The 23573-nt window shown below is 42.4% G+C and overlaps 1 protein-coding gene and 1 non-coding gene across 3 annotated transcripts; both read right to left on the bottom strand.

Moving 5' to 3' along the window:
* Nucleotides 1–3027: 3027 nt before the first annotated feature.
* dctn4 (dynactin 4) lies at nucleotides 3028–16715 on the bottom strand. 2 transcript variants are annotated; one of them, XM_062524587.1, is made up of 14 exons: nucleotides 16560–16715; nucleotides 15801–15871; nucleotides 15531–15709; nucleotides 15354–15397; nucleotides 14486–14593; nucleotides 13856–13876; nucleotides 12259–12332; nucleotides 11474–11586; nucleotides 10241–10350; nucleotides 8924–8997; nucleotides 8728–8782; nucleotides 8048–8155; nucleotides 7347–7444; nucleotides 3028–4512 (listed from the first exon to the last, which is right to left on the bottom strand). In XM_062524587.1, exons 1-14 carry the CDS (start codon nucleotides 16692–16694, stop codon nucleotides 4299–4301), a joined length of 1404 nt encoding a protein of 467 aa, XP_062380571.1. In that variant the 5' UTR covers nucleotides 16695–16715; the 3' UTR covers nucleotides 3028–4298. The 2 variants fall into 2 exon arrangements, with proteins under 2 accessions (XP_062380571.1, XP_062380572.1); XM_062524588.1 differs by lacking the exon at nucleotides 13856–13876.
* Nucleotides 4621–4685, bottom strand: LOC134069525 (small nucleolar RNA SNORD42). The gene has a single exon (XR_009936826.1). It is a non-coding gene; the product is annotated as a small nucleolar RNA SNORD42 (small nucleolar RNA).
* Nucleotides 16716–23573: the final 6858 nt, after the last annotated feature.

Here is a 23573-nt window from a genome sequence, read left to right as displayed (position 1 = left end):
GGTGTGTGTGTGTGTGTGTGGGGGGGGGGGGGGTGACAGACACCTTCTGTTTGACTTTCTTTGTGTCTTTCAGGCCTGCGCCCGTTTCAGGCGGACAGGTTTGTGATGCATCGGGCGTCCAGATCCCTGTGACACACAAACAAAAGCAGACAAGCACTTCCCAGTGGAACGACGAGAGGGAATATTAATTATTATTTTGGCGTGGCCCTGACAAATGACTGGACACACGTCTGACGCCTTCGACGGCCTGTGTTCGCAAACAAGTCGCGCGGCTGCGATGAAAGGCCTTGACACTACGATAACGCTACGATAACGCTACGCTAACGCCCACTCGGTGTGCCAAAGCGGTCAGTGTTTGCGCAGCGGGCTTGTCCGGCGGCGTGTGACGTCGTTGCCCTTACCTTCTGCTCTCGCTCCACTGCCCTCTCCGGCGTGCGGATGGCCGAGTCGAGTCCATCGGGCAGAGACTTCTTGGCCCGTCTCTGCCATGACGTAATGGAGGAGAGAGGGCACGGGAGCTGTCAGCTCCCAATCCGCTGAGGAATGTCTCATAGGCCGTGGCCTGAGGTAAGAAAAATATGAAGCTATGAAGGAGACTGAGGGAGATGAGGGGAGAGGGAAAGAGAGGGAGATGAGAGAAAGAGAGAGAGAGATGGATGGAGAGAGAGAGGGTATGAGAGTAAGAGAGAAAGGCCTAAGGAGAGATAGAAAGAGAGAGGGAAGAAGGGAGAGAGAGAAAGAGAGGGGGGTTAAGTAAAGGATGGGAGAAGGGGAGAGAGAAAAGCACTGAGGATAACTACTGAATATATATGGGCTTTCTGTGAGATCAAGCAGTCAAGTGTTACATAAACCCCCCTGTGAGAGGCAGCACAGTCAGTACTTCATAAGCTCTGATCATTGCTTACTAATAAGGAATTAGAGAGGTTTTTTTTCCCAAGGAGTGGTTCTTGCTTCGGGGGGTTTGGAGCTGGAAGTTGTACAGCAGTTCCTGTGATTAAAGGGGGTGGTGTGTGTGTGTGTGTGTGTGTGTGTGTGTGTGTGTGTGTGTGTGTGAGGGGTGGGGGGGGGGGGGTCTGAGTGGGTCTCCCTCCGGCCTCTCCCCTTTTTGGCTCAAAGTCTCGCCGAGGAGCAGAGGGCTGCGGTGAGGAATTTTGTTTTGCCTAAAATGTGCACTTGAAATCACCCACCAGCTTTCACAGTTCAGCGACAAAGGGCAAAACCTCGCTGTCAAGGCTCCACCGCTGCGTCATTAAGCAAACAGATACTGGATACAGGACTGAGGGCCTTGCTCTTTCTCTGTCTCTCTCTCTCTCTCTCTTCCTACACACACACACGCACGCACGCACGCACGCGCACACACACGCGCACACACACGCACACACGAAACACGCACACACGCACACACGCACACACGCACACACACACACACACACAAACACACACACGCCACTTGCTCACAATCAGATCACATGGAAAAGAGCCCAGATGACAGGTTTCAGGGAGGGTTCAAAAGGCTGGATGACACAGGCTGGAGGGATGAAGCGGGCGGCCATGATGATAAAGGCGAAAAGAAGCCTCGGCCAGCCCCAGGTGGTTAATATCACACAGAGGGACATAACTTCAGCCGCACGTCAGCGGAAAACACACAAGCAAAGGGCCCGGTAATGAAGAGAGCTGGCGCACACATTCAAACAGTCTGTGATAAAAGTCAGATTTCTTTGTGTGTGCAAACACAGAGACAGAGACAGAAACACAGAGAGAGAGAGAGAGAGTTATTCGGTGAACGTGCGAGAAATAGAGAGACTTTCAGTGAGAATGTGAAAGAGATCAGTGCGGACACTTGGAAGTAATAAACTCCACCTCTACACAAGCGCATATCTTTCATAGTGACTGATGGACAGACTTGCAGCTGACCGAAGCAATGAATCCCATATTGAGCTATATACATACTAGGCACAATTTATTGTGGATGAGAGCCTTTATAGTTTTTGTAAGATGCTACCAGTCCATAAAAATGGATTTGAACTCTGCGTGACGGCCAGCTTTGGGTTAGTGCAGCCTACTGTCATCCAATGCTGCTAGGATCGGTCTGTCAAATATGCTCGTTTGACGTGAGAAACAACCCGACAGTCGTCTGAGAGGGCTATTATTTGCAGTGCTTTGTGAAATGTTATGATGCCAGACGCCAAAAAATGTTGGGCTATGCAATATGCACACTGGACAGCTTGGATATGGCCTGAGGTTTGGCGCTCTATGGAATCCCGGGAAATTGGTTTATAAAGACTTTCCCATTCCAGGCTCCGTCGCGCGCTGCCAAATGATTGGCCGGTTATTACGAGACGCCTAACAGACTCAATTCTGTTAGTCCTCTTCGCGAGGCAAAATAATTTCGAGTGACTCTTTCACATGTAAAGCCCCCAGACTCTCGCTCATGTTTCCATTACGCAAGGGCTTAGGGTTACAAGATTCATCGTCCAATTAGTGAATTAAGCACACACATTCTTCGTGGCCTTTCCAAAGGCTTCATCTAGCTGTAGCCTAAGTATTCCAGAGATGGACAATCTGTAGCCTAACCCTATGGTCATTTGTGAAAACAGTATCATGCCAAGTGACGTGACAAAAAAAAAATGCATTTAATGGTAACTACTGTTTCCCTCCCCTGGAGCCATACTGCGTGACGATTATCTGGCAACATGAAACAGGGTGGCTCGCTCACATCTGCTTCATCTATAAATACACAGTAAAGGGGTCCAGATTGCCATATGTGCGCAGTTTACTGCACGCAATTCTGCGTGTCAGTGTTAACAAAACACTCACGACTTGCCTTTGCTGAGAATAGTGTAACCTCCTTGACCGTGGAGCTCACAAGGGCATTACATTCCCGGCCCACATTATGACGGCAATGCTCCAATGGACAGTTTCATCTCAAACCCAGCAGTCTGAAAAAAAAAAAAGAAAATACAGAAGTACATGGCTGACACCATGTGGCAGTTACAGGTACTGCAAGAATGAAGTCCAGACCCAAAATGCTGCATGGAAGGTTTTATTGATTAGAAGCAAAAGCCAATAAATCTGCAAGTTTTTGCTACCAAACAGTGTCCAAGAACGGCAGAATACGCTACCAAGTCAATGACGAGTTGTCTCTAAATTATCTGCAATCACAACAGTTTTAAAGTTGACATCAGGAAGGTAAGGAATGCTCAGAACATGTCTAAGAAAGAAGGTGCGCAGATGTGCATAATAAAAGCGTTCACAATGCCAGTGACGTAAGGAAAAACAACAAAGACGGACAGCAAGCCAGAGAGACCAAAATGAGAAAAAACATAAGTCACATATTCCTTCATAATCCTCATCTCAATACAGACCTTCCTCTTAAACCTAAAAAAAAAAACACAAAAATGCTAACATTTTAAACTTATGATGAAGTTATGATGAACATTACTTCATTCACTATCGCTGTACACTAGTAACCATACTGTAAGGCCTTGTGTTTCAAAATCTCACATGTAATAAAAAGAAAGCGAAAAAAAGAAAGGAAAACCTAGCCGATGTCATTTCACTCGCCAGCCTGGATCCCACCAGACCTTGTCTCACCTCTAAAAACACTGAAAGAGCTTTTGTTACACTAGCCATCTCCTCCACAACCTCCTTTGTTGATTGCTAAGAAGAAACCGTACAATGAACAGCAACATTGCACTTGAAAACCCTGTGGCAGGACCTCCCTTAGTCACCAGGGTACACAGGACACAACCGGTACAGGGACACAGCAACTGCATGCAGTTAAATAGCTTCTTAAGTTAACATGTTGGATGACTAGCTGGCTAGCATGTAGCTGACAAGGTAGTGTATGACGGTGTGAGTGTTTGAAAGTGTTCCAAAGGGGTGTGTGTGTGTGTTTCTATAGTTTTCCACCCGGAACTACGGTAGCTTCAAGCCTGAGGCTGCAACTCAGAGGGAGAGAGTATGTGTGTGCGTGTAATATGTTTTATTCTCTCTGATATGCTTTTGGTAACTCAAAGTCCCAAGTGACCCATAACTGAGTGTCTGTGTAGAGAGATCACTAGGGTCTAACACGTGAGTATACACCTGTGTTATGTATGCAGATGTCAGTCAGTGTGTGTGTGTGTGTGTGTGTGTGTGTATGCCTGTATGTTCACAGGCCTGTATGTTCTATGAATCTCTGCGGATCTGCATGAGTATGTATGTGTATGAGATACTGTATGTAAGGGTGTGTGTTTGATAGTGTGCGTGTGTGTGTGTGTGTGTGTGTGTGAGTACGTGTGTGTGTGTCTCTCCGCTCAGGGAGCCAGCGGCCCCAGGCTGAGCTCCACGTGGTGCGTGAGCCAGATGGCCTCGGCGGGCGCGTCCCCCTCCTCGCTGGGCCGGATGGGCGCGGCCAGGTTGCGGAAGTCGTGGCGCAAGCGGAACGCCACGGTCACGTCGCCCTCCTCGCGCTGGGGCACCACCTTGATGAAGAAGCCGATCTTGTTGGACTTCCTGAAGGCCACCACACTTCAGAGAAAGAAAAGGAAAAAAAAAAAAAAACATTATTATTATTACGACCAATTCCTGGAGAAAAAACATTCAGGTAAAATAAAAACTACACAGGTAAACACGGTCTGGCATCAGTGGTTCCTTTGTATACATCACATAGTCAGTCAATGTAAACTTCACATCATATGCGCAGACGAGATTTGAACCGACAACTTTGAAGAAACTGCTTACTCCTGAGTCCAGCTCCTTAACCACTACACTACCACCATCGCCCCCTTTTGGTCACAAATACAACGTTTTCAAAGCAGCCATTTTGAAATGAAATGGTAGGTGCAAGCACAGGTGTTACTAAATACGTTCATGAAGTTCAATTCAATTCAGCAGAATGAGGATCTTAATTAATGTCATTAGCAACTCTTGGGCCTGCCCTATATTTCATGTCAAAACGTCCAAAATGGCTGCTGTGAAAAGGCCAATAGGGCTTGGTTGTGCACACTGCACAAAATTGACCTTAATGCATTAAATGTACAGTCATTTCCTGTGTATTAGCCGCAGGACAGTGTTTTATGCAAGTTAAAGAAACAAAACCATATTAATAACATATTAACTGTTCCTGTGTGTTAACCTCATAGCTGAAGAAATTGTGCAAAATCAATGTATAAGCCACGGCTAATAGTTGAGAAATTACCGTAAAGTATAAAATATATGATCTTAATGTATAAAAAATACCATGACAGAATAACTGTTAAAAAAAACGTATTCACACAATACTGTGTGATGTTAATCTTGGCACAAAAAGGAAAAGAAACGGCTGGCTAAATGGGTCAAACTAACAGCAGGTTTAAACACTGAAAATTAATATCTACTATCTTGTTTTTCAATCAGTGTTCCGCAGCACATAAGTATGGTGTCAAAGATCATCAGGTATGACTTGGAAAATCAGCCAATTTCACTTCACTGGCCCAAAAAATGAATCTTGAATCTTGGGTTGCGTCAAAGAATTGATAATTATACTGTGATGTGCTGGTAAGCAGTCAATGTAATGAAATAGTTTTCTTTGCCTGTGGGTGGTGGTACAGTAGGTACTGGTAGCAATAAATAGTAATAAATAATAGTAATAAAGCTACCTAAATGATTATTTACAGAAATGTGAAAAAAAAAAAAAAAAAACATTCATCTCAAACATGTTTAGCATGCATGAGCAACTTCAACCTCTTTCTGAGAGTTCGGTCCCCTGCCTTACGACTGAAAAACGACCTGTAGTGTGTTGCTTCATGTTTAGCCTCAGAAATAAATAGGACAACTGTAAGCATCTTAACCTATTGGTGGATGTATAGGACAGGCGATTTTATTAAGGACTTTTATAGATTTTATTAGAGGATTGATTAGTTTAATTTTTAAAGTTAGTTTAAAGTTTAATTTCTTAGTAACATTTGATGTGCCGTGGGATTTTTTTTTGTGTGTGAGTGTCAAAAAAAGATTGAAAACTCTACCTCCATACAAAATCTAGTACATGTGATCTGCTGACAATACAATCTCCATGCTAATGTTATAATGTGCTAATGTTTCTAAAGGATGCTAATGTTTCTAAAGGAGGCTAATAATGTAGCTAAAGGATGCTAATGTTTCTAAAGGAGGCTAATAATGTAGCTAAAGGATGCTAATGTTTCTAGAGGAGACTAATCTGTCTCCAAAACAATCTGTGTGAGTGTCACGGCTCCAGTACGTATTGATTCAGCTGCAGAGGTGCCTCCTGACACCAGCTCCATACCCATGACCTTATTGTGAGTATACAGTATGTGTATGTGTGTGTGTGTGTGTGTGTGTGTGTGTGTGTGTGTGTTTGTGTAAGGGGAATGACCTTATCGTGTTCAACACACAAATGACTCAAAGCAACAGCAACACACCCTGATCGTTCTCCTCTCCATCACCCTACAGGAAGGAACTACTGGCTTGTGCTGCTGCTGCTGGTGGTGGTGATCACTTGAGATAAAGGCCTATGCAGCACTTTACATGAAAAATGAATTATATATAATCTTATATATAACTTTATATAATAATTTTGACGGAATGTTACATACTCAGATCCTGTCAGAACGTATTTATATTTATTTGTGTATGATGTATTATTTAGAACATTCTTGCTATGTGATTCTACTCGTAGGGAGATGAGGGAAAACTGTTCTGTTTCTTGGAGCAACTTCAGTTAGAAGCAAATTTGAAAAAAAGATGTCAAAATATTAGACTGCTACAAAAACCTAAAACCGAGGCAGAGTTGGTATCTAAAGAAATGTTCAAAGGCCTCAACGCTGATAGATTTCAGCGGATTCCTGAGGGGTTTTGCTACGGACCTTAGCAGAGGGATTTTAGGGTACATTTTCCAGTCCTTTCAAGTTCAACAACCAAAAATCAAACAAGCCCTCAAACTCAAATATGAGTTAACTTCTTTAAGAAGCCGACTGAGAATACAGACCAAGGAACATTTTGTATTCAACATAACCCTGTGCCCTCTGTTCAAGCTGTTTAAAAAAAAAACAAACAAAAAAAAAAATCAGGTAAAATGATCAATAGTGTTAATGCCGGAATGACATCATATAAATACCTCCCTTGAATTCAAAATGGTGGCGTTCAATCCGGCCATTAGAAATGAAGAGCACAGCTTGGTAGCCATATGCCACACTGACCCACTTCTGATTTTTTTCCCCCAATAAATTCAGAAGTATCCTGCTAATGCCACGCCAGTCTCCACTGGTGTTTAAGGATGTGTTGAGAGTGTGCTAATGGTGTATTGAGAGTGTGTTAATGGTGTGTTAAGGTCTGCAAGGTTGTGTAAGGTGTGAGGTGGGTCTTACTCTGGGTCGTCCTGGAAGTCCTGCGGTTCTGCCAGCTCATCGTACTCTGCGGCCGCATCCTTTCCTGCCAGCACCAGCTCCTTCGTAGGAACCATCACCTGCAGAGACACACACACACACACACACATGAAATTTCAGCAAACACAAATGCGTACAGAAAATACACGCATACACACACACACACACACACACACACACACACACACTTTTTAAGCTGCTCACTTAAAAAAACGATCAAGAACTCAGCCAAGCAGAAAGTGTTCAGACTCCCTGCCTCCATTATTGTATTGATGGATGAGTAAACACTGTATGAAATAAACTACAGACTCATGGGCCCAGGGCAGACTTCTGTATTAGTCTCCATAAGCCATCAACAAGCAGTGTATTGAGGGCCAGGGGAGCGAAATAAGAACTCACCCCCACCTCACACTTGACTCCACTGGGGGGGGGGGGGGGGGTGTACTCCTGGATGCTGGGGGTGTAATCAATTAACTCATTGACTACTGACCAAGAGATTGGGTGTCAATAGTTCCAAAACTCCCATAACGTGGAAGTAGCCTGGTAAAAACATTCCTGCCATTTTTTCCTATGGAGGTCCATGGGAGTGTTGCCACTCTGTTTTATCTACCGCTCTGGTAGGAGCTAGCATGGCACTGGCCCCCTCTGTCCACCACACCACACATGTACAGTAGCACAGTTACCTTGGCAGTGCTGTTGACGTCGTCGGCGTCGCCTTCCTCGCAGGCCATCAGGGTGACATGGGTCACGTGCTCCACTGGGTTGGTGAGGGTCAGCAACACCTGGCTCTCCTGGAGGGGAAGAGAAGAGGGACATGCCATCACTCTACTGGGGCACCACAGCCGTGCACCAATCATCAAGTTCAAGTTCAAGCTTATTGTCATGTACTCATAAAAAGAATTTATAAGTAATGAAATTCCTTGTGCTCAAGTGGAAGTGGAATCATATTCACAATGCTGACAATATGATATTTATAATAGAATTATGTCTCCATTATTTCAACTGTCACATCAATACTATAATACAATCCAAAACTACACCACAAGCATGCATACAAACAAAACAGAGTTCTGGCGGAAACTCACTACTTATAATACATAGTCAAATTGTAACTACAAATAAAACTGTAATTGGGGTCAAAATATCACAAGTAGACATTGTTTCAGAGGTGACATTCAAAACTAGACTACTGTACAACTACACAAATAAATAAACTAGGACTCTGGTTCAATAGCCTAACCACAACACTGTTGGAATAATAAAACGAGGAATTACAGGTTAGCCCAAAGATTCGAATCTCATTTCTCAGTGCTATTTGCGAATCCCAGATAAGAAACATTTTTAATAAGAAAAAGTTGCTTGCCTTCATATGTCGAAGGTTTGGGATGGACATTATTCTCACATCAGGGATGTAACTCCTGCAAGGCAGTGATTGAAAAATGAAATTCTGTGCCGCCGCCGGCCGCCGCCACCAATGAGGAGGATGGCCTGCAGGCTCCTCAGAGGAGATAAGGAGTAAATATTTGTGCGGAATGACGCGAGGACAATGCAATACTCACACAGCCACCAGCTGGATTTTGAACTTTATTGAAGTTGGATTAAACTCTGGTTTGCTCAGGTTGTGCTCACATTTCTGGAGGAGAGAGTGTGAGGGGGAGAGAGAGAGAGAGAGAGAGGGAGAGAAAAAAAGAGAGAGAAAGAGCGATAAGCAGGTTTCCATTTTGAGTGATATGATCTATATATACGAGGCACAAACAGTAGAGAAACCTTGCTGATACTGTCACCGGGGCGACAAAGTGAGAGGTCTAGGTGAGTGGGAACGTTCCTACTGAAAACTCAACACATACTCTAAAGTAAAGAGAACAACAGATACACAAACAACAACACCCGCATGTGCATTTTGGACGTTCCAAAAGAGAGCATAAAAAATTGCAAAAAGTACAAAGTTAAACTTATTGAAAGGATTAAGCTTGCGTCATGAAAGCAAAACGTGTGATGTGTTTGAATAGTTTTATCATCACTGTTGTGCATTATCTTTTACCATGCCATGGAACTGTGCTACCTGTACCAAGATGGCATGGTTTGTGTACGCACCACATCTGAACAGCATGTTCTCACTTTGGACAAAGGCGTCTGCCAAACAGAATAGCCATAACCATGACCATAACCATGTATGTATTTGATGGCTTTTGGCCATTACCTAGACAGGGCAGTGTAGATCAACAGGAAACGAGGGTGAGAGAGAGATGGGCTTTGTTTGAGAAGCATCCATAGGTGGGATTTGAACCTGGGTCCCCATAGGCACTTGGCCCTAACCATGATTTGGACACTGTAGTCACTTGAGCTACAGCACCCCCCTGTGGCGAGTGTCCAGAACACATCTACTCCTATGTGAGCAGAACTGTCCGTTTTCATTGGCTACCAACAGCTACCGTGCTCTCAGTGCACTTTCAGGCAACAGCTAGCGTGACTCCCTGCAGACAACTGAAAGTCTAGCAGCAGCATTGAGAATTAGTTAGGCCTCTAAGTTAGCAATTAGCATGTGCCTCACCCCCTACACACACACATCGCCTGTAAATCACTCTGTATAAATGCCTCCTGCATGTGAATAAATGGAAAGGCAATGCGCTTGTAAATGTTTAATGATGATACATGTGCCTGCATGTCTCTGTGTGTGTGTGTGTGTGTGTGTGTGTGTGTGTGAGACAGAGAGAGATGGATAGACATAGAGATAGAAAGTGTTAAATGATGATGAATGATTAAGATGATGAGGGTGAAGTTGTGTGTGAGTGTATCTGAGTGACAGATGTGTGTGTGTGTGTGTGCGTGTGTGTGTGTGTGTGTGTGTGTGTGTGTGTGTGTGGGTGGATACTGACCCTGCAGCGGAGCGAGCGTTTGATCAGGAGGTGCTTGTGTTTGGGGTGCAGCTGAGACGCCCCCGCAGGCTGGAAGTCTGGCTGAAGAAGCCTTTGCCGCAAGGTGGTCACTGTGCAGCAGACACACACACACACACACACACACAAAATTAACTCTCCTATCATGCGAAAATGGAAAAGATGATATACGGAGACCAGCACAAGCAAGCCCATCTCTAGCAAACAAAAAGCTCTGCCTGTTCCTGTTAAGATGACATACCTGTACCGCCTGCACACACACACACTCACCATTCACTGACACACACAAACCTCCTTTCCTGCGCAAACACACACACTCACCATTCACTGACACACACATACCTCCTTTCCTGCACAAACACAAACACACACACACACACACACACACACACACACACACACACACACACACACACCTCCTTTCCTGTTATGCATATTTCATTCATACAAACATCTCTCTTTCCCAATAATGCATATTGCATAGCCCCAGGACACGCCAACCCCCCTGACTGAAACAGCAGGTGACGGGGTCGAGAGGAGGGCAGAGGGTACGAGGGCAGGCCTGCGTGGATCTTGGCAGGGGGGCTCGGCGAGGGCAGTTCCTTGCGTTTGCCCCGTCACGCAAACAGCTCCCTGAACACGCATGTGATGTGACATCAGTGAAAGCCACAGACATGCAGTGGGGCTATCGGCTCACTGTGCACCTTGTGGACTAAATCAAGGACTTTTACACAAATTCAAGAACCCAACACAGTATGTTTTAAATTGGGACAAAGATCAAGGTTGATTTTTTTTTTTTATCAATGCAGCATTTGTTTTATCAATAGACAAATACTGTATGAACACCTGGGCCTTTTAAAACAGGAAAACAGCAGATAGGTTATCGTGTCAATAACTCAAGGCCTGGCTGGCAGGTGCATTTGGTTCCAGTCTTTAAGTCCCACATTCTATAACAGAACTCACACAACAGTTATTATCGATGCAAAATTGCAAGACATTTATTCCATCAAAGAATAAAGTGCAAAGTACACTTGCACATGACTGGGTAGCACTTTATTCTTTAATGGAATAAACGTTTAGCAATTTTGCATCGGCAACAACTGGTGTGCGAGTTCTCCTTTGGATTGTGGGAATTTTTATTTTCGGAAACTTTCAAGGATTTCCAGGTACTGTGGGAAACCCTGCAGATGTTTCCTCTGCCAGCTCTTATCTTACCCTCCGGCAGGCTGACGGGTCGGGTGTAGTAGTCCTCTGGTAGTGGCTCCACCTCGTCCAGGGCCTGTGCAGGCTCGATGGTGATCTCCTTCTGGTCCTCTCCTTCTTTAAGGCTGCAAGAGACAGGAGATCAGAGAATATGTTTAGAGCACTGAAGAAGGAACAAGTGTGCATCAAAAAAGGTCTACTTAAACATCAAAATCAATCAAACAAATGCTTAAAACCACTACTTGTACAATATCAAAAGTAATGTACTGTAGGTGAAATAACAGCAATAATGTGTCCACCACTAGTGAAAACACTATTGTCGAAGGCACCATAATGCTTCATACAGTATAGTATGTCATAAACTAAAACCATTAACAAAGATGGCTGCTGCCATTGGACTCTGACTGATTAGAGTAACAGAGTTTGGATTAGGAGCAGAGCATGCTTGTGAGTACTGTGTTTACCATGTCCATGTACTGTGTCCTAAGTGTCACACCATGTCCTAACAGGATCTGAGTGAGTGACTGTCAATGTTGTCTGTCTGCACTGAATCTGTTAAATATGCCCTTCTATTGCGTCATATTTTCTCATTCAAAATAGCAGAGCAAAGCGAGCAACAGAAAGAAAATAGAAACCGGGCGTCCGACAAAAGTTCTCTCAAAACGTTGCATTGCATTGCACTGCTCGCAACGCTTGCAGTCAGGACACTCAACAATGTAATTAAAATGTTATCGCTAATGCTCGCTCGCATCGCGTCTGGTTAGGACATGGTGTAAGAGGCCAGTGTGGATACTCACGACAGGCCGTAGAGGCTGGAGATGGGAGCCCCTGATCTGTGTCTTTGAAGCCTGGTTCCCAAGCCATACTTCTCCTTTAGACACATCAACACACACACACAGCTGTTAGCAAAGACACACAAACACACGCTCAAACACACATATACATACACACACAGACTCGGGAGTTGTTGTATGAGTAAGACAGTTACCTCACATTCTGGGCACATTCAATGTTTATCCTCTTTAAAAATGCTTTTTATTCTGTCAGGATATTCTAAAAAAATCTTATACCATGGTCTGAGTCAAACTCAATTTAGCATAATTGGCAGGCATGCGTTGAAGTCATTCAACCACAAGCAGTAAAAAGTATAAATTTACAACTACTTGTGCAAGATAAATTCATGTACTGGCCAAAAAGAACAAATCACCCTATGCAACCATAGCAACTTGCCGAAAGAGTAACTTTTATAGCATTCATGTGAAAAACACACATCACAACTATGACATGTTCATGAGCAATAATAGACCAATTTTGCGAATAATTTCCAGAAAGTAAATTCACACCATAATCTATCAACATGGCTCATTCAAATTGGAACACTGTCCTGAACAAGGATTACAAAAAGGTCAAAAATGTCAAGGACCACAGCGATAGCAGGGGGTCATGCCTCTGAACATGTCTACAAGGTAGCCAATATTTCCCTTCCCCTATCATCTCAACAACTGAGATATCACTGGAATCGTGCACTGGCCTACACTGGCTCGATTAATACTTGATTCTAAACCCAGTTTTCCAACCAGACTGGCACATTTCTTTAAAATACCTGAGGGTGTTGATATATTTGCCTTTGACTTAGTGTCTATTTGATTTGGTTTAACATCTGAATGTTTGTGTGGCGATCAAATCTTTGGCAAATACCACAAATATTTCAAAGCTTCACATGTTTGACTGAACTTCAACAAAACATCAAACTGTTAGCAGAATGTACAGTTAGCCAAGCAGCAAAGATGGAACAAATACATTTGTAAGCCTCTAACATGATGAAGTCACATTTTAGGACAATGACCATGGTATAAGCAAAAGAATGTTCTAATTTACTGTAACAAATACAGTCATGGCAACAAATCCATGTGTATTAAAGTGTTTTAACACATTGTACAGTATATCTATTCATATCTATTGCACACGTTCAATTACATGTTCTAAGGACTAAGACCACTCAAGAGTATATATTTTCTATATGTCATTTAAAGGCCTTAAGTGTATGATTAAGCAACATCTGGAGCCTGTCTTTGTCTCTCTAAATGTTTTCCCAGTCATTTTCCAAGATGTCTGATACTCTGCTCTACTACTCTGCGACTTGACTTTCGCCTAATGCATTGTCAACCAGTTCTACGTTCCTCAATCCACACATAAAGGGTTAGATTGTGTGCAGGCGGAACGCCTTAAGCCTTAGAGACACTCATGTGATCAGCAGTGTTACTTTGTGTCAAGTTAGATAAAGTGAGAAACTGTGGTACAGGGAAGGAAAAAGGGGCCCATAGTCACAGTGACAGAGACAGTACATTCTGTGCAGAGTAAGGATGATAGTTGTGAAAAAAAATAACCACTCACCACCACGTGAATAGTGTGTTGCTGGGATGCAAAAACCAAAAAGTCAACGTGCACAGCACAAGCAAAGAAAAATAGAGGGAGGGGGAGGGAGAAAGAGAAAGAACCAGGTGAAACCAAAGCAATCAAGCAAAAAAAAAACAACATCAGAAGGGCTGTTTGAGCGGAGCTGTGTCACGTTGAGTTCAGTTGGGTAACAGCAGCAAAACAGATGCAACAGTACTGAAGGCAGGAAGCTGCAAGGAGCGGTCAGCCCAGACTGCTGCCTGGTCAGTGCAGGGTTGGAAATTAGCCACCTGAGATCTTATTTACTGCTAGATACACACAAAAAGTATATACAAAATGTTAATTTCAGACCCAGCACCTCAAACGTAAGTGGTAGTAAGTCATTAATAATGTTAAGATTATCAGCAGTAAAACAAAGAAGCACATTTTCGGTGAGTTTGTTGTCCGGTGTGAGATTAAAACACATGCACTGCTTAGTTTTTTTTGGTTTGTCTGCAAGAAGATAGCCCAGGTGATTACAGAAAGAGAAAATAAACCAGTGCTTTAATTTCCACTCAGTAGTCATGCGTGTGAGAATATTAATAGTTAGCGGGGAAGCTGTTTCTTGACAAACAGGGCCGTGTTTACCGAGAAGGCCTGGGGCATAAACGGACGTCGCCTGGCCAGTTTCTTCCGGTCTCGCTCCAGCTTCTCTCTCTGGGCCAGCTGCTGATAGTATTCGATCAGCTTGTTGATCTGAAACAAACACACATCACCTTCACTGAACTGGCTCGCTCAGGGGTGCGTTACCTGAAAGCCGTAGTTGCTGACCTGTTAGCAACGTGGTGTGGTTGGTTGGCAATGGGAAATTGCATTGCAACCAACAAAGTTGCTAACTTAGTTAGCAACAATGGTTTTGGAAAACGCGCCCCCCTGCCAAACATCACAACTAACTAACCACACAGAGACAAAGTGTCACGTTCCAACAAACAGCAGATACATTAGTGGCCTGAGGAGTGTTCTGTACAGTGTTTGTTGTTGATGATCACGAAACACTGAATGCATCATATGATTCCCAAACACACTGGCCACACCAATATGCATGGTTCAGTCCAATATTACAACTACACAGAAACAACGTTAGGCGCTGACAGCTAATAATTATATCTGCACAAAGAATGCTCTACAACAATTGAAACCGTTAAATTAATAATAATCAAATTCAAATTAAAGTTAAATGAATAATAATAAATATAGAAATATCACACAGGCAGACATCAATGTAGTGCCAGCCTCTGTGACTACCATAAAAATAGAAACATAAGTCTAACACGGACTACTAATGCAAGGTGCAATGAGCAGCACTGTCTCTGGATTTCTGGACATGCTCACAAGTTGTGAACAATGTGGTATAACTTCTCATCTCTTGAGGGATAAAATTACATAACTGCTAGTCTCACAGTCTTTTACAGATTCAATACAGTGTTAACTGCACAGACCTCACACTGAAACCTACCCTTTGGGTATGTGGGTTCTCTGGTTCTTGCCATCCTCCACTAGCTACAAAAAGACAAAGAGAGAGAGAGAGTTTAAACACAGTGGGTAACGGAGCCAGATATACTTGATACTTGCAGCTAAGGGTATGCTTATGGTTCTTAGCAGACATTTTTAGAGGAGTTGGTTCTATACCTACCAACAGATTTGTCTGCCATGCCCACATCACGGGAAGTCCAGCGACAGAACCCACATGCCAGATAGTAGGCCTTCTTCATGGTTGTCTTAGTGGGGTCATCAGGAAGGGGTGCAGGTATGTTGGTGGCTCGAGTGGACAAAGTATGCATGCAACATGGGCAGTCAAAGCAGTTGGCACACCTATGGGGCACAGACACACTCTGTCAATAATACTGTACTCCAATGTGCCAGTCTCAAGTATTTCTTTTGAACATTCAAAGGACTAAATTACCGGTTCTTTTTTAGTTTTGCCTCTGCTGAAGGCATATTTTCCAGGCAACTAGGGCAGTAGTGTGAATCCACCTAAGAACAAATCAGACCATGATAGTTAAGCCTACATAATAATAACACAGTCATAACAAACAACCAACGTGTTGTTGTTGAAAACAGAACACCATTAGAATGGGGATTATCTTCTGACTGTTTAAGTAGTTAGTAGGGAACAAGGTTAGGAAGGCTTTGCAATATTTCTGTATCAACGTTGCCCATAATGTCAGTGTATGAACGTTGTCTATGAGTGTTTTCATTCGGGTGTGGTAGCTAGCTAGCTAGCTAGTTAGCAAGCAAGCTAGCATACCATAAACAGTGTCTTTACAATGTTTTTGTCACTTGTATTATCGTCGCAACAACAAATTGCTCGAATTCTAGGAACTAATGGTATTAGCATGACGCCAATATGATATAGACATAGGACAACCACAATAAGGCATACTAGCCAGGCAGCCTATGGTTTATTGAAGCACTAGCAGACTAGCTAGCAACTTCACAGCAAAATACATGCTGGCCATGATTGACAAGTAATGTAGCCAATAAAGAGCTTACTCTGTGACTAAATAAAGGAACAGACATAACGATCCGCCAATGGGTTCAAAGAACCGAGACTGCGGAACGGAATATGGGCGGGAGCATTATGTCAAACTACACTGACTTGCTTGATCACACCGGAAAACTAAAGAAAATTCTGAGAAACGAGAGAATTAAGTCGACTTACTTCGTGTGACACACATTCCAGGGAGCGCAATTCACTGCAATAACGGCAGAAGTACAGTTGAGATAACGGAGATCGGATCTTTTTCTCTCCGCGAACTAGGTAGAGTACCCTGTCTGGCTGCAAAAGGGACGCCATCTCTAACAGACTACTCCACGTAAAACCCTACGTCACATTTGACCAGAGGCACCTGCTCAGTAGCGGCCCCTACAGTTTAACCGTGTCCTTACAGTAGCTTGGGTACCACTTTGACACATGCCAGAATAGGCCTAAAGAAACCTCTTTTAATATTGCTATGTTGACACGATGATAATTATAACAAAACTGTATAGAGCAGGAACAAGCATTTCCTATCTGATAAGGATATCAAATATAAATTCCCTTTTTATTTCTTGCGTTAATTACAATCCCATCAAGCCCCACTAGGCTAGCAGAATTGGTCTGTGCCACTTCTGGGCCACATCCCCCTTACTGCACTTGCAGTCATGGTATTGTAAGTAAGTAGGCTACAGAAGTATGCTAATTGGAACACAGTCTATAACACTTATCTTGACTGGATGTTGGCTGAATGTTGGGCAGGTGCTCAGTCTAATGGACTTTTGCAAAATGTGTAGACTACTTGGAGCCAGTAGGCCTACTTAGATTTGGGGCATACTGTATTCAGTTGCACTGTTCAAACAGAGGCAAGTGGTTTAATCCAGTGGAATCTTGCTCACAGGGAAGGACATCACTTACATGATGGAATCATACTGTAAGTGCTAACACTGTTCTTTAATGATGCAGACTAGGCTACATACTCGATTCTTAGGCCTAGCCGACTTTGAAATGAAACTAAACAAAATGTTTGTTTTACAATGATTTCCAAAGACCTTCAATTGACCTCTTCTATTTGAAAAGTTAATAATACCCAATATGCAAGCATCTGACACCGAGATATCCTTCATAATTTTCAAGGTTTTTTGTGATTAACTTTTTATTGACAGTTTCACAACATAAACAAAACTACACTAACACCCAAACACCAGTAAAAGCAATTAAGTCAAAACATAAGTTTCACTTTTATTCAATGGGGCCTATTTGCACAACCCTATTTCCAAACAAAGGTGTGATGCTGTGCAAAATCCAAATATTTAAATAGAACGTAAACCTGTATTTAGTTGTGAAAAGAACACAAAAACATCAAATGTTTAAACAAACAAATTGCACTGTACGTCTAAATGAAACATTTATGCTCATTTGGAATTTGATACCAACAGGTCTCAAGAGAGTTCAATCAGGGTTAACAAAAGGTTGGAAAGGTTGTGTAATGCTGAAAGAAAATACAAGGAGGAACACATCACAACTAATTAGGTTAACTGGCACCAGGGTTAGGTAGAAAAACAGCATTCCAGAGGACCGGAAACTCTGTCAGAAGCAAAGATGCAGAGACATTCATTACTTTGAAAAACTGTGTGGGAAAACAATGCAGCAATACAAGAATAATGCTCCTCAATATGAAAATATATTTTATATATTAAGACTCTTTATAGATGAATGCAGTTGGCGTACAGAGAATAGTAAACTTTAAGTTTGGAAGACTACTGTGGCGCAACTGGTTACAGGAGCAGTGGGCCCAAACCATATTTGGGTCCCCTGTCTCTCTCCCTCCTGTTTGCTTCCTGTCACTCTGATTAAAGGCATAAGAATCCCTAAAAATATATATTTTTAAAAAGTTTGGAAGACCTTTCGGAAGAAAATGAGTAAAACAGAGTTCAAATGACCAACTTCGGGCAGCCGGTCGCTCTCAAAAAAAAAAACAGAGGAAAGGAAATTTAAATCAAAATAGATTCTTAGGGAATACTTTTTTTTTCAGGGTTCCAAAACTCTTGGAACACTGACTCCTATCAGTAGCCCAATGTCAGAATCAGTAGAGGTGAAGTCAACCTCCTGAAGGTGAGACTATTTTCTAAAGTCTTTCAGTTTTGGAATCAATTCCTGTGATGCTTGAAAAACATTCCAAAACTGGAAGAGGTCATCCCTTCTAATTCTGGCATCTTGCTGCTGATAGGAGTGAAGTCAACTTCCTTGAGGTGAGACGATTTTCTTAGGTCTATCAGCTTTGGAATGTTTTCATGTGTCACAGGAATTGATTCCAAAACTGAAAACTTAAGAAAAAGGTCTTACCATGAGGAGGTTTACTTCACCCCTACTGATTCTGACACTGAGTGTTAAAGGAGTCAAAACTCCAAGAGTTTTATAACCCTGGCAGATAACCTTCAGCAAGAATATATCTGACTTGATTCAAAACTTCCTTTTGTTTTCATTCTCCGCACAGCAGACAGTCCATTTGTTTTCTTGAGCACGCCAGCCCCAAGTTTGTGATTTAAATTCCATAAGATTGAAACTCCATAAAAAGATGGCAGCTTTGGATCATTTTTGTAGGTGTACTTCACGGACCTGCCAACCTTGAAGAATTTTTTTGAGCAGCACCTCGAGCCAAGAAAAAAAAAGGCCTTTATTCATGCAGGCCATTTATTCAAAAACAGACATCGCCATGCACACACAAGATAGATAGATAGATAGATAGATAGATAGATAGATAGATAGATAGATACTTTATTGATTCCCAAGGGGAAATTCAAGATAGGCTACATGTTGGATAGCGACAACATGTAGTCTTTGATCTCGGATATCTATCTGAATTTGATCCAATGAACGCAAACTGAATCTTTTTGCCTATCTTTAAAATGTTGACAATACTGTATGTTTAGAGCCCATCCTGATGTGGATATGTTGTCCATTTTCTTATGTGGTCTATATTCAATCATGCCTGGTCTGTTATTACTTATTTTCAATCCAGTATTATTATCAGCTATTTCTTATGTAAACTAGATTTTGCGCGCAAAGCGGTGCCAAATATAGCTGCCGCTCAGTCCTGCACATTCTCATGGTTGGTGTACACTCAATGTATACATAAATTATTTCTTTTATGGCCCCACAGAGTTCTACGAAACTTGACGTGCATTCAAGGGGTGTCATAATGACCCTACACTTATTCTGTGCAGTTTTGACCATGTCAGGTCATAGATACCTGTGAGTACAACACTTCATTACCTCCGCCAAGGAGGTTATGTTTTCATCGGAGTTTGTTTGTTTGTCTGTCTGTCTGTCTCTCTGTCTGTCTGTCTGTCTGTCTGTCTGGCATTTTGGCATTTATTATGATCAGCAGACTGTCAGAGCAAGGGAACTGAGAGCGAAACCATTCAACTTCATTGTCATTGTGCAGAGTACAAGTACAAAAACAACTAAATGCCGTTAGACAATGAAATGCAGTTCCAGAAAGGAGAAATTATAAGGGGAAGTACAGTAGTGGCACCAGCTGGTCCGGACGAACAACAACAGTTATGAGGAATGGCTTGTGCAGAAAATCCTTTAACGAGAAATGGTCAGAGTGAAACAAAAATATTTTTTGTGCAACAAGGAACATAGGAGCCCTGCCAGAGCCCTACAAAATGACCTCCCGTTGGCCACTGGTGTGAATGTCTCTGACCACACTGTCAGAAACAGACTTTGTGAGAGTGGCCTGAAGGCCTGAAGGCCTGAAGACCCGATGGCCTCTGGAGGGATCTATTCTCTCTGGCTGGCACCGAAATGCTCAACTGGCATTTGCCATACAATACAAAATTGGCAGGTTCGCCACTGGTGCCCTGTGCTTTTCACAGATGAGAGAGCAGGTTCACCCTGACCACATGACGAGATGATCTAAACTGAAACTTGATTTCAGAGAATAGCCGGGAAAACACTGATTTGCCTGGCACAATAATCTGATTGATAAATGGATTGATCAGTCATTATTTCTGAAAAAATCCACACTGCCATAATATGCAGATTTATGAATACGATTACAGTTGGTTGTAATTGGTTCAATTCTCAATGGAATAAGATGGCACACATATGAGAAAAGTATTATTGTAAGGAACCGAGCCTGCTGGTTCTGGACTGTGGACTCCAAGAATGCTGTGTGGTGTAATCGGTACAAGTAAATGTGGTGTTATGCAATGTTAACGTGTTTGTTGTTACTTCCTGTGTGTGTTGTTCATGTACATGTTCATGTAGTTGTGTGTGTGTGTGTGTGTCCACTGCTACACTACAAAGTGTCATGTGTGTCTAATCTGTGTAGAGAAGTGGTGTTGGGGAACAAGTGATGGGGGACTTACTTGAGCCAGAGAAGTTGTTAGAGTTTACTGTGAAGAGGACAACATGAAAAGACACCGGACCAATGTGTCATTTGTTACAGCATTATATACACGTATCACCCTGTATCATGAATTGGAGAATACAATAGAAAGGCAGGACCTGATTGCACCCATGCATATTTGGTGCTCGCTGATGACAACTACATGACTACAAAAAGTTATCAAAAAGGGAGTACTGTATGTTGCCTTGGGCAGGCCCACTGAGATTGGTCATAGGTCAAATGTGTCACAGAGTGAAGAGTCCACTAAGGACAGAGGGTCGAAGCTTCCAGATGCTTCTAGCATGTACTGTACATGGCGAGATTGTCAAAGCTCTTGTCGCCCTATATGGAGGTACTGTTCTAAATATGTGGGACAAAAAATAGCCCAGCATGATGCACAGGCATACTGTAATTATACACAAATTGCCTCGTACAAAAGTACAAATTGATCCACAAAAATGTGTAAAATTTTGACTCTGTATGTCTAATCAGTTTCATGCAGAGGTACAGTATAAGTATTAGTATAAGTATGTACTTATTTGATCCCACGAGGGAAATTTGGTCTCTGCACTTATCCCAATTCGTGAATTAGTGAACTCACACACAGCACGCTGATGCCACAGAGGAGAACACTGTCAAATGAACACTTGCCTCACATTTGTGCAAAATGATGTAATGGGGATAGTGAAAACCTATAGTCACTTTCCTGTGAACATGACCATGTCTGCCTACGAGCCAGTGATATCTGTAGCAGAGTTCACATTTGTGCAATATGATGTACATGTACAGTAATGGGGATAGTGAAAACCTACAGTATAGTCACTTTCCTGTGAACATGACCATGTCTGCCCATGACCATCTCTGTGATATCTGTAGCAGAGTTCACATGAGGGATCTTCAAAGATAAATATTTACCCTTTCAGTCATCAGGTAAATGTTTATTAGTCTAAAAATAGCCAATGAAAGCCTTGGTTCCTAGTGTTGTCTTTTATCTCATTCCAGCAGTTCGATTACACCCAGCAAGGCATTCTTCTTCTAAACGACAAATGGCAATTTATGCATCACATTCATTTAATCCATGTAATCTTGGGAACTGGATATGAATATTAGTTTTCAGTATTATTGCCCATGCCTATGGGGAAAACAATGTACATAAATCATGTAACATTTTGTAAAGCATACGCAAACTATCCTAAAACTGATGTAACATTTAAGCAATGTTGGGCTACCAACCAGTTCCATGTGTTCTGATTGGATGATCATGCCTAATGATAAAAGTAGGCCTTCTCCCAAATAAAAAATGTATGCACAACATCTATACAAGAATACTTGGGCCTACAAATATTGCCCTGCAGCAATATTGCTTAAAAAGTTGCCATAGCCATATCAATTGCTTTAGGGTCCTCAAACGGTGAGCAAAAATGTGTCTCTGTGTCTGCCTTACGTCTTTCTGTTGATCAGCAAATTTTATTTTTATCAGCTATAAATGGCAACAAAAATGTCTGGAGCTGAAACACCATTGAATCAAAGTCTTAGTTTAATCCTCTTATAGGCAAATTAAGGTAGGCCACTGTTCACAGAGTGACATTCGGTAGGCTGCAATGCCAGCTATCTGTCAGAAGAATGGGTGGGCAAAAGGAGATGTTAGTCCATCATCAGTCATCGAGGCTTAATCTCTTGCTGCGACAGGAAGGCCTGTTTCCTGCAGCCATACAGCGTCAGGCTCCAGACTGGCTATCCTGTTTCTCCTCTTCATCAGACATGCTGCAGCAACTTGGATCAACCAATCATCAGCTTACAATAATCCTGAAAACCATACCACTAATTCCTCGGACGGGATCCACAGCTATCACTGTAGGAATACACCTTTCGCTATAGCATCTTTCCCAATGCACTGACTCATGCATATTCTGAGAAAATGATACAAAATCTGAGTTTTCAGCATATTCACTGCTCAACTTCCTCATGTTTAGAAGTCAGTAACTCTAAAGTAATGTGAGATCTTTGTCTGCTGGGTTGGTTTGATTGGAAACATAAATCATCAGTTTCAGAGGGCATAGAAGATGCATTAGTAGCTTATTGCCATGCCTTTTCCCCTTACCTCTCTCACAACCCAGTGAGGATGGAATTCAGTTGCTATGCAACTACAATTATCTGCTGCTGTTAATGAGCTATTCATTGCGGTGCTTTATAAAGAAGCAATAAAGTAGGCTGAAGCTATACGTAACATCAGATGCTATCAAAAATATTCAGGTGAAATAACTATCTCAGAAATGTCATGCAATTTGGATTATGGCACAACGATTACAACCGACATATTTATTAGTTTATCCCAAGCTATTTACAGGAACAGTGTACAGTGCTCTCTCTTTACACATGCCTTATGATGGTTTGCATTCCTATTCCAACAAAATTGGATTTCAGGGAGATTGTGTCTTCAACTCCTGATGGGATTCTTTGTTGGCACTGACTGACTGCTCTCTGACAGCAGCACGACACATGAACTGAGATGACCATAGCAGAGGCAAACACTGCTGTGTCTGCTTCCTTTCTGATAATGGAGTGTGTTGCAGATGAGTCATGCGAAGAGGGTTGACTGAAATAGCTGGCGTCTAGTAGTGACATAGCACAGTCAAGTGAGCACCAGAGCTCCTGTCTGACCCAAGCCTGTCTTCCTTTGTGTAAATACTTCACATGATCCTGACAAATATTTGAGAGTAAACATTCAGTGGCTTGAAATGACCATAAGTCATATGTCACCTTTTCAAATCAAATTTGATATTTTGCTTACATATATAAAA

Source organism: Sardina pilchardus, chromosome 21, assembly GCF_963854185.1.
Source record: "Sardina pilchardus chromosome 21, fSarPil1.1, whole genome shotgun sequence".
Taxonomy (NCBI): domain Eukaryota; kingdom Metazoa; phylum Chordata; class Actinopteri; order Clupeiformes; family Clupeidae; genus Sardina; species Sardina pilchardus.
Note: the sequence above shows the minus strand (reverse complement) of the source record. Positions and strands in the feature narration are given on the sequence as shown.

Excerpts from the sequence above, each read along its gene's own strand:
- dctn4 (XM_062524587.1), bottom strand. The coding sequence starts at position 16,694 with ATGGCGTCCCTTTTGCAGCCAGACAGGGTACTCTACCTAGTTCGCGGA. Across the intron at positions 8,783-8,923 it reads AAAATCCAGCTGGTGGCTGT|GAGTTACATCCCTGATGTGA; the intron begins GTGAGTATTGCA and ends ACTGCCTTGCAG. Across the intron at positions 4,513-7,346 it reads GACTTCCAGGACGACCCAGA|TGTGGTGGCCTTCAGGAAGT; the intron begins GTAAGACCCACC and ends CTTTCTCTGAAG.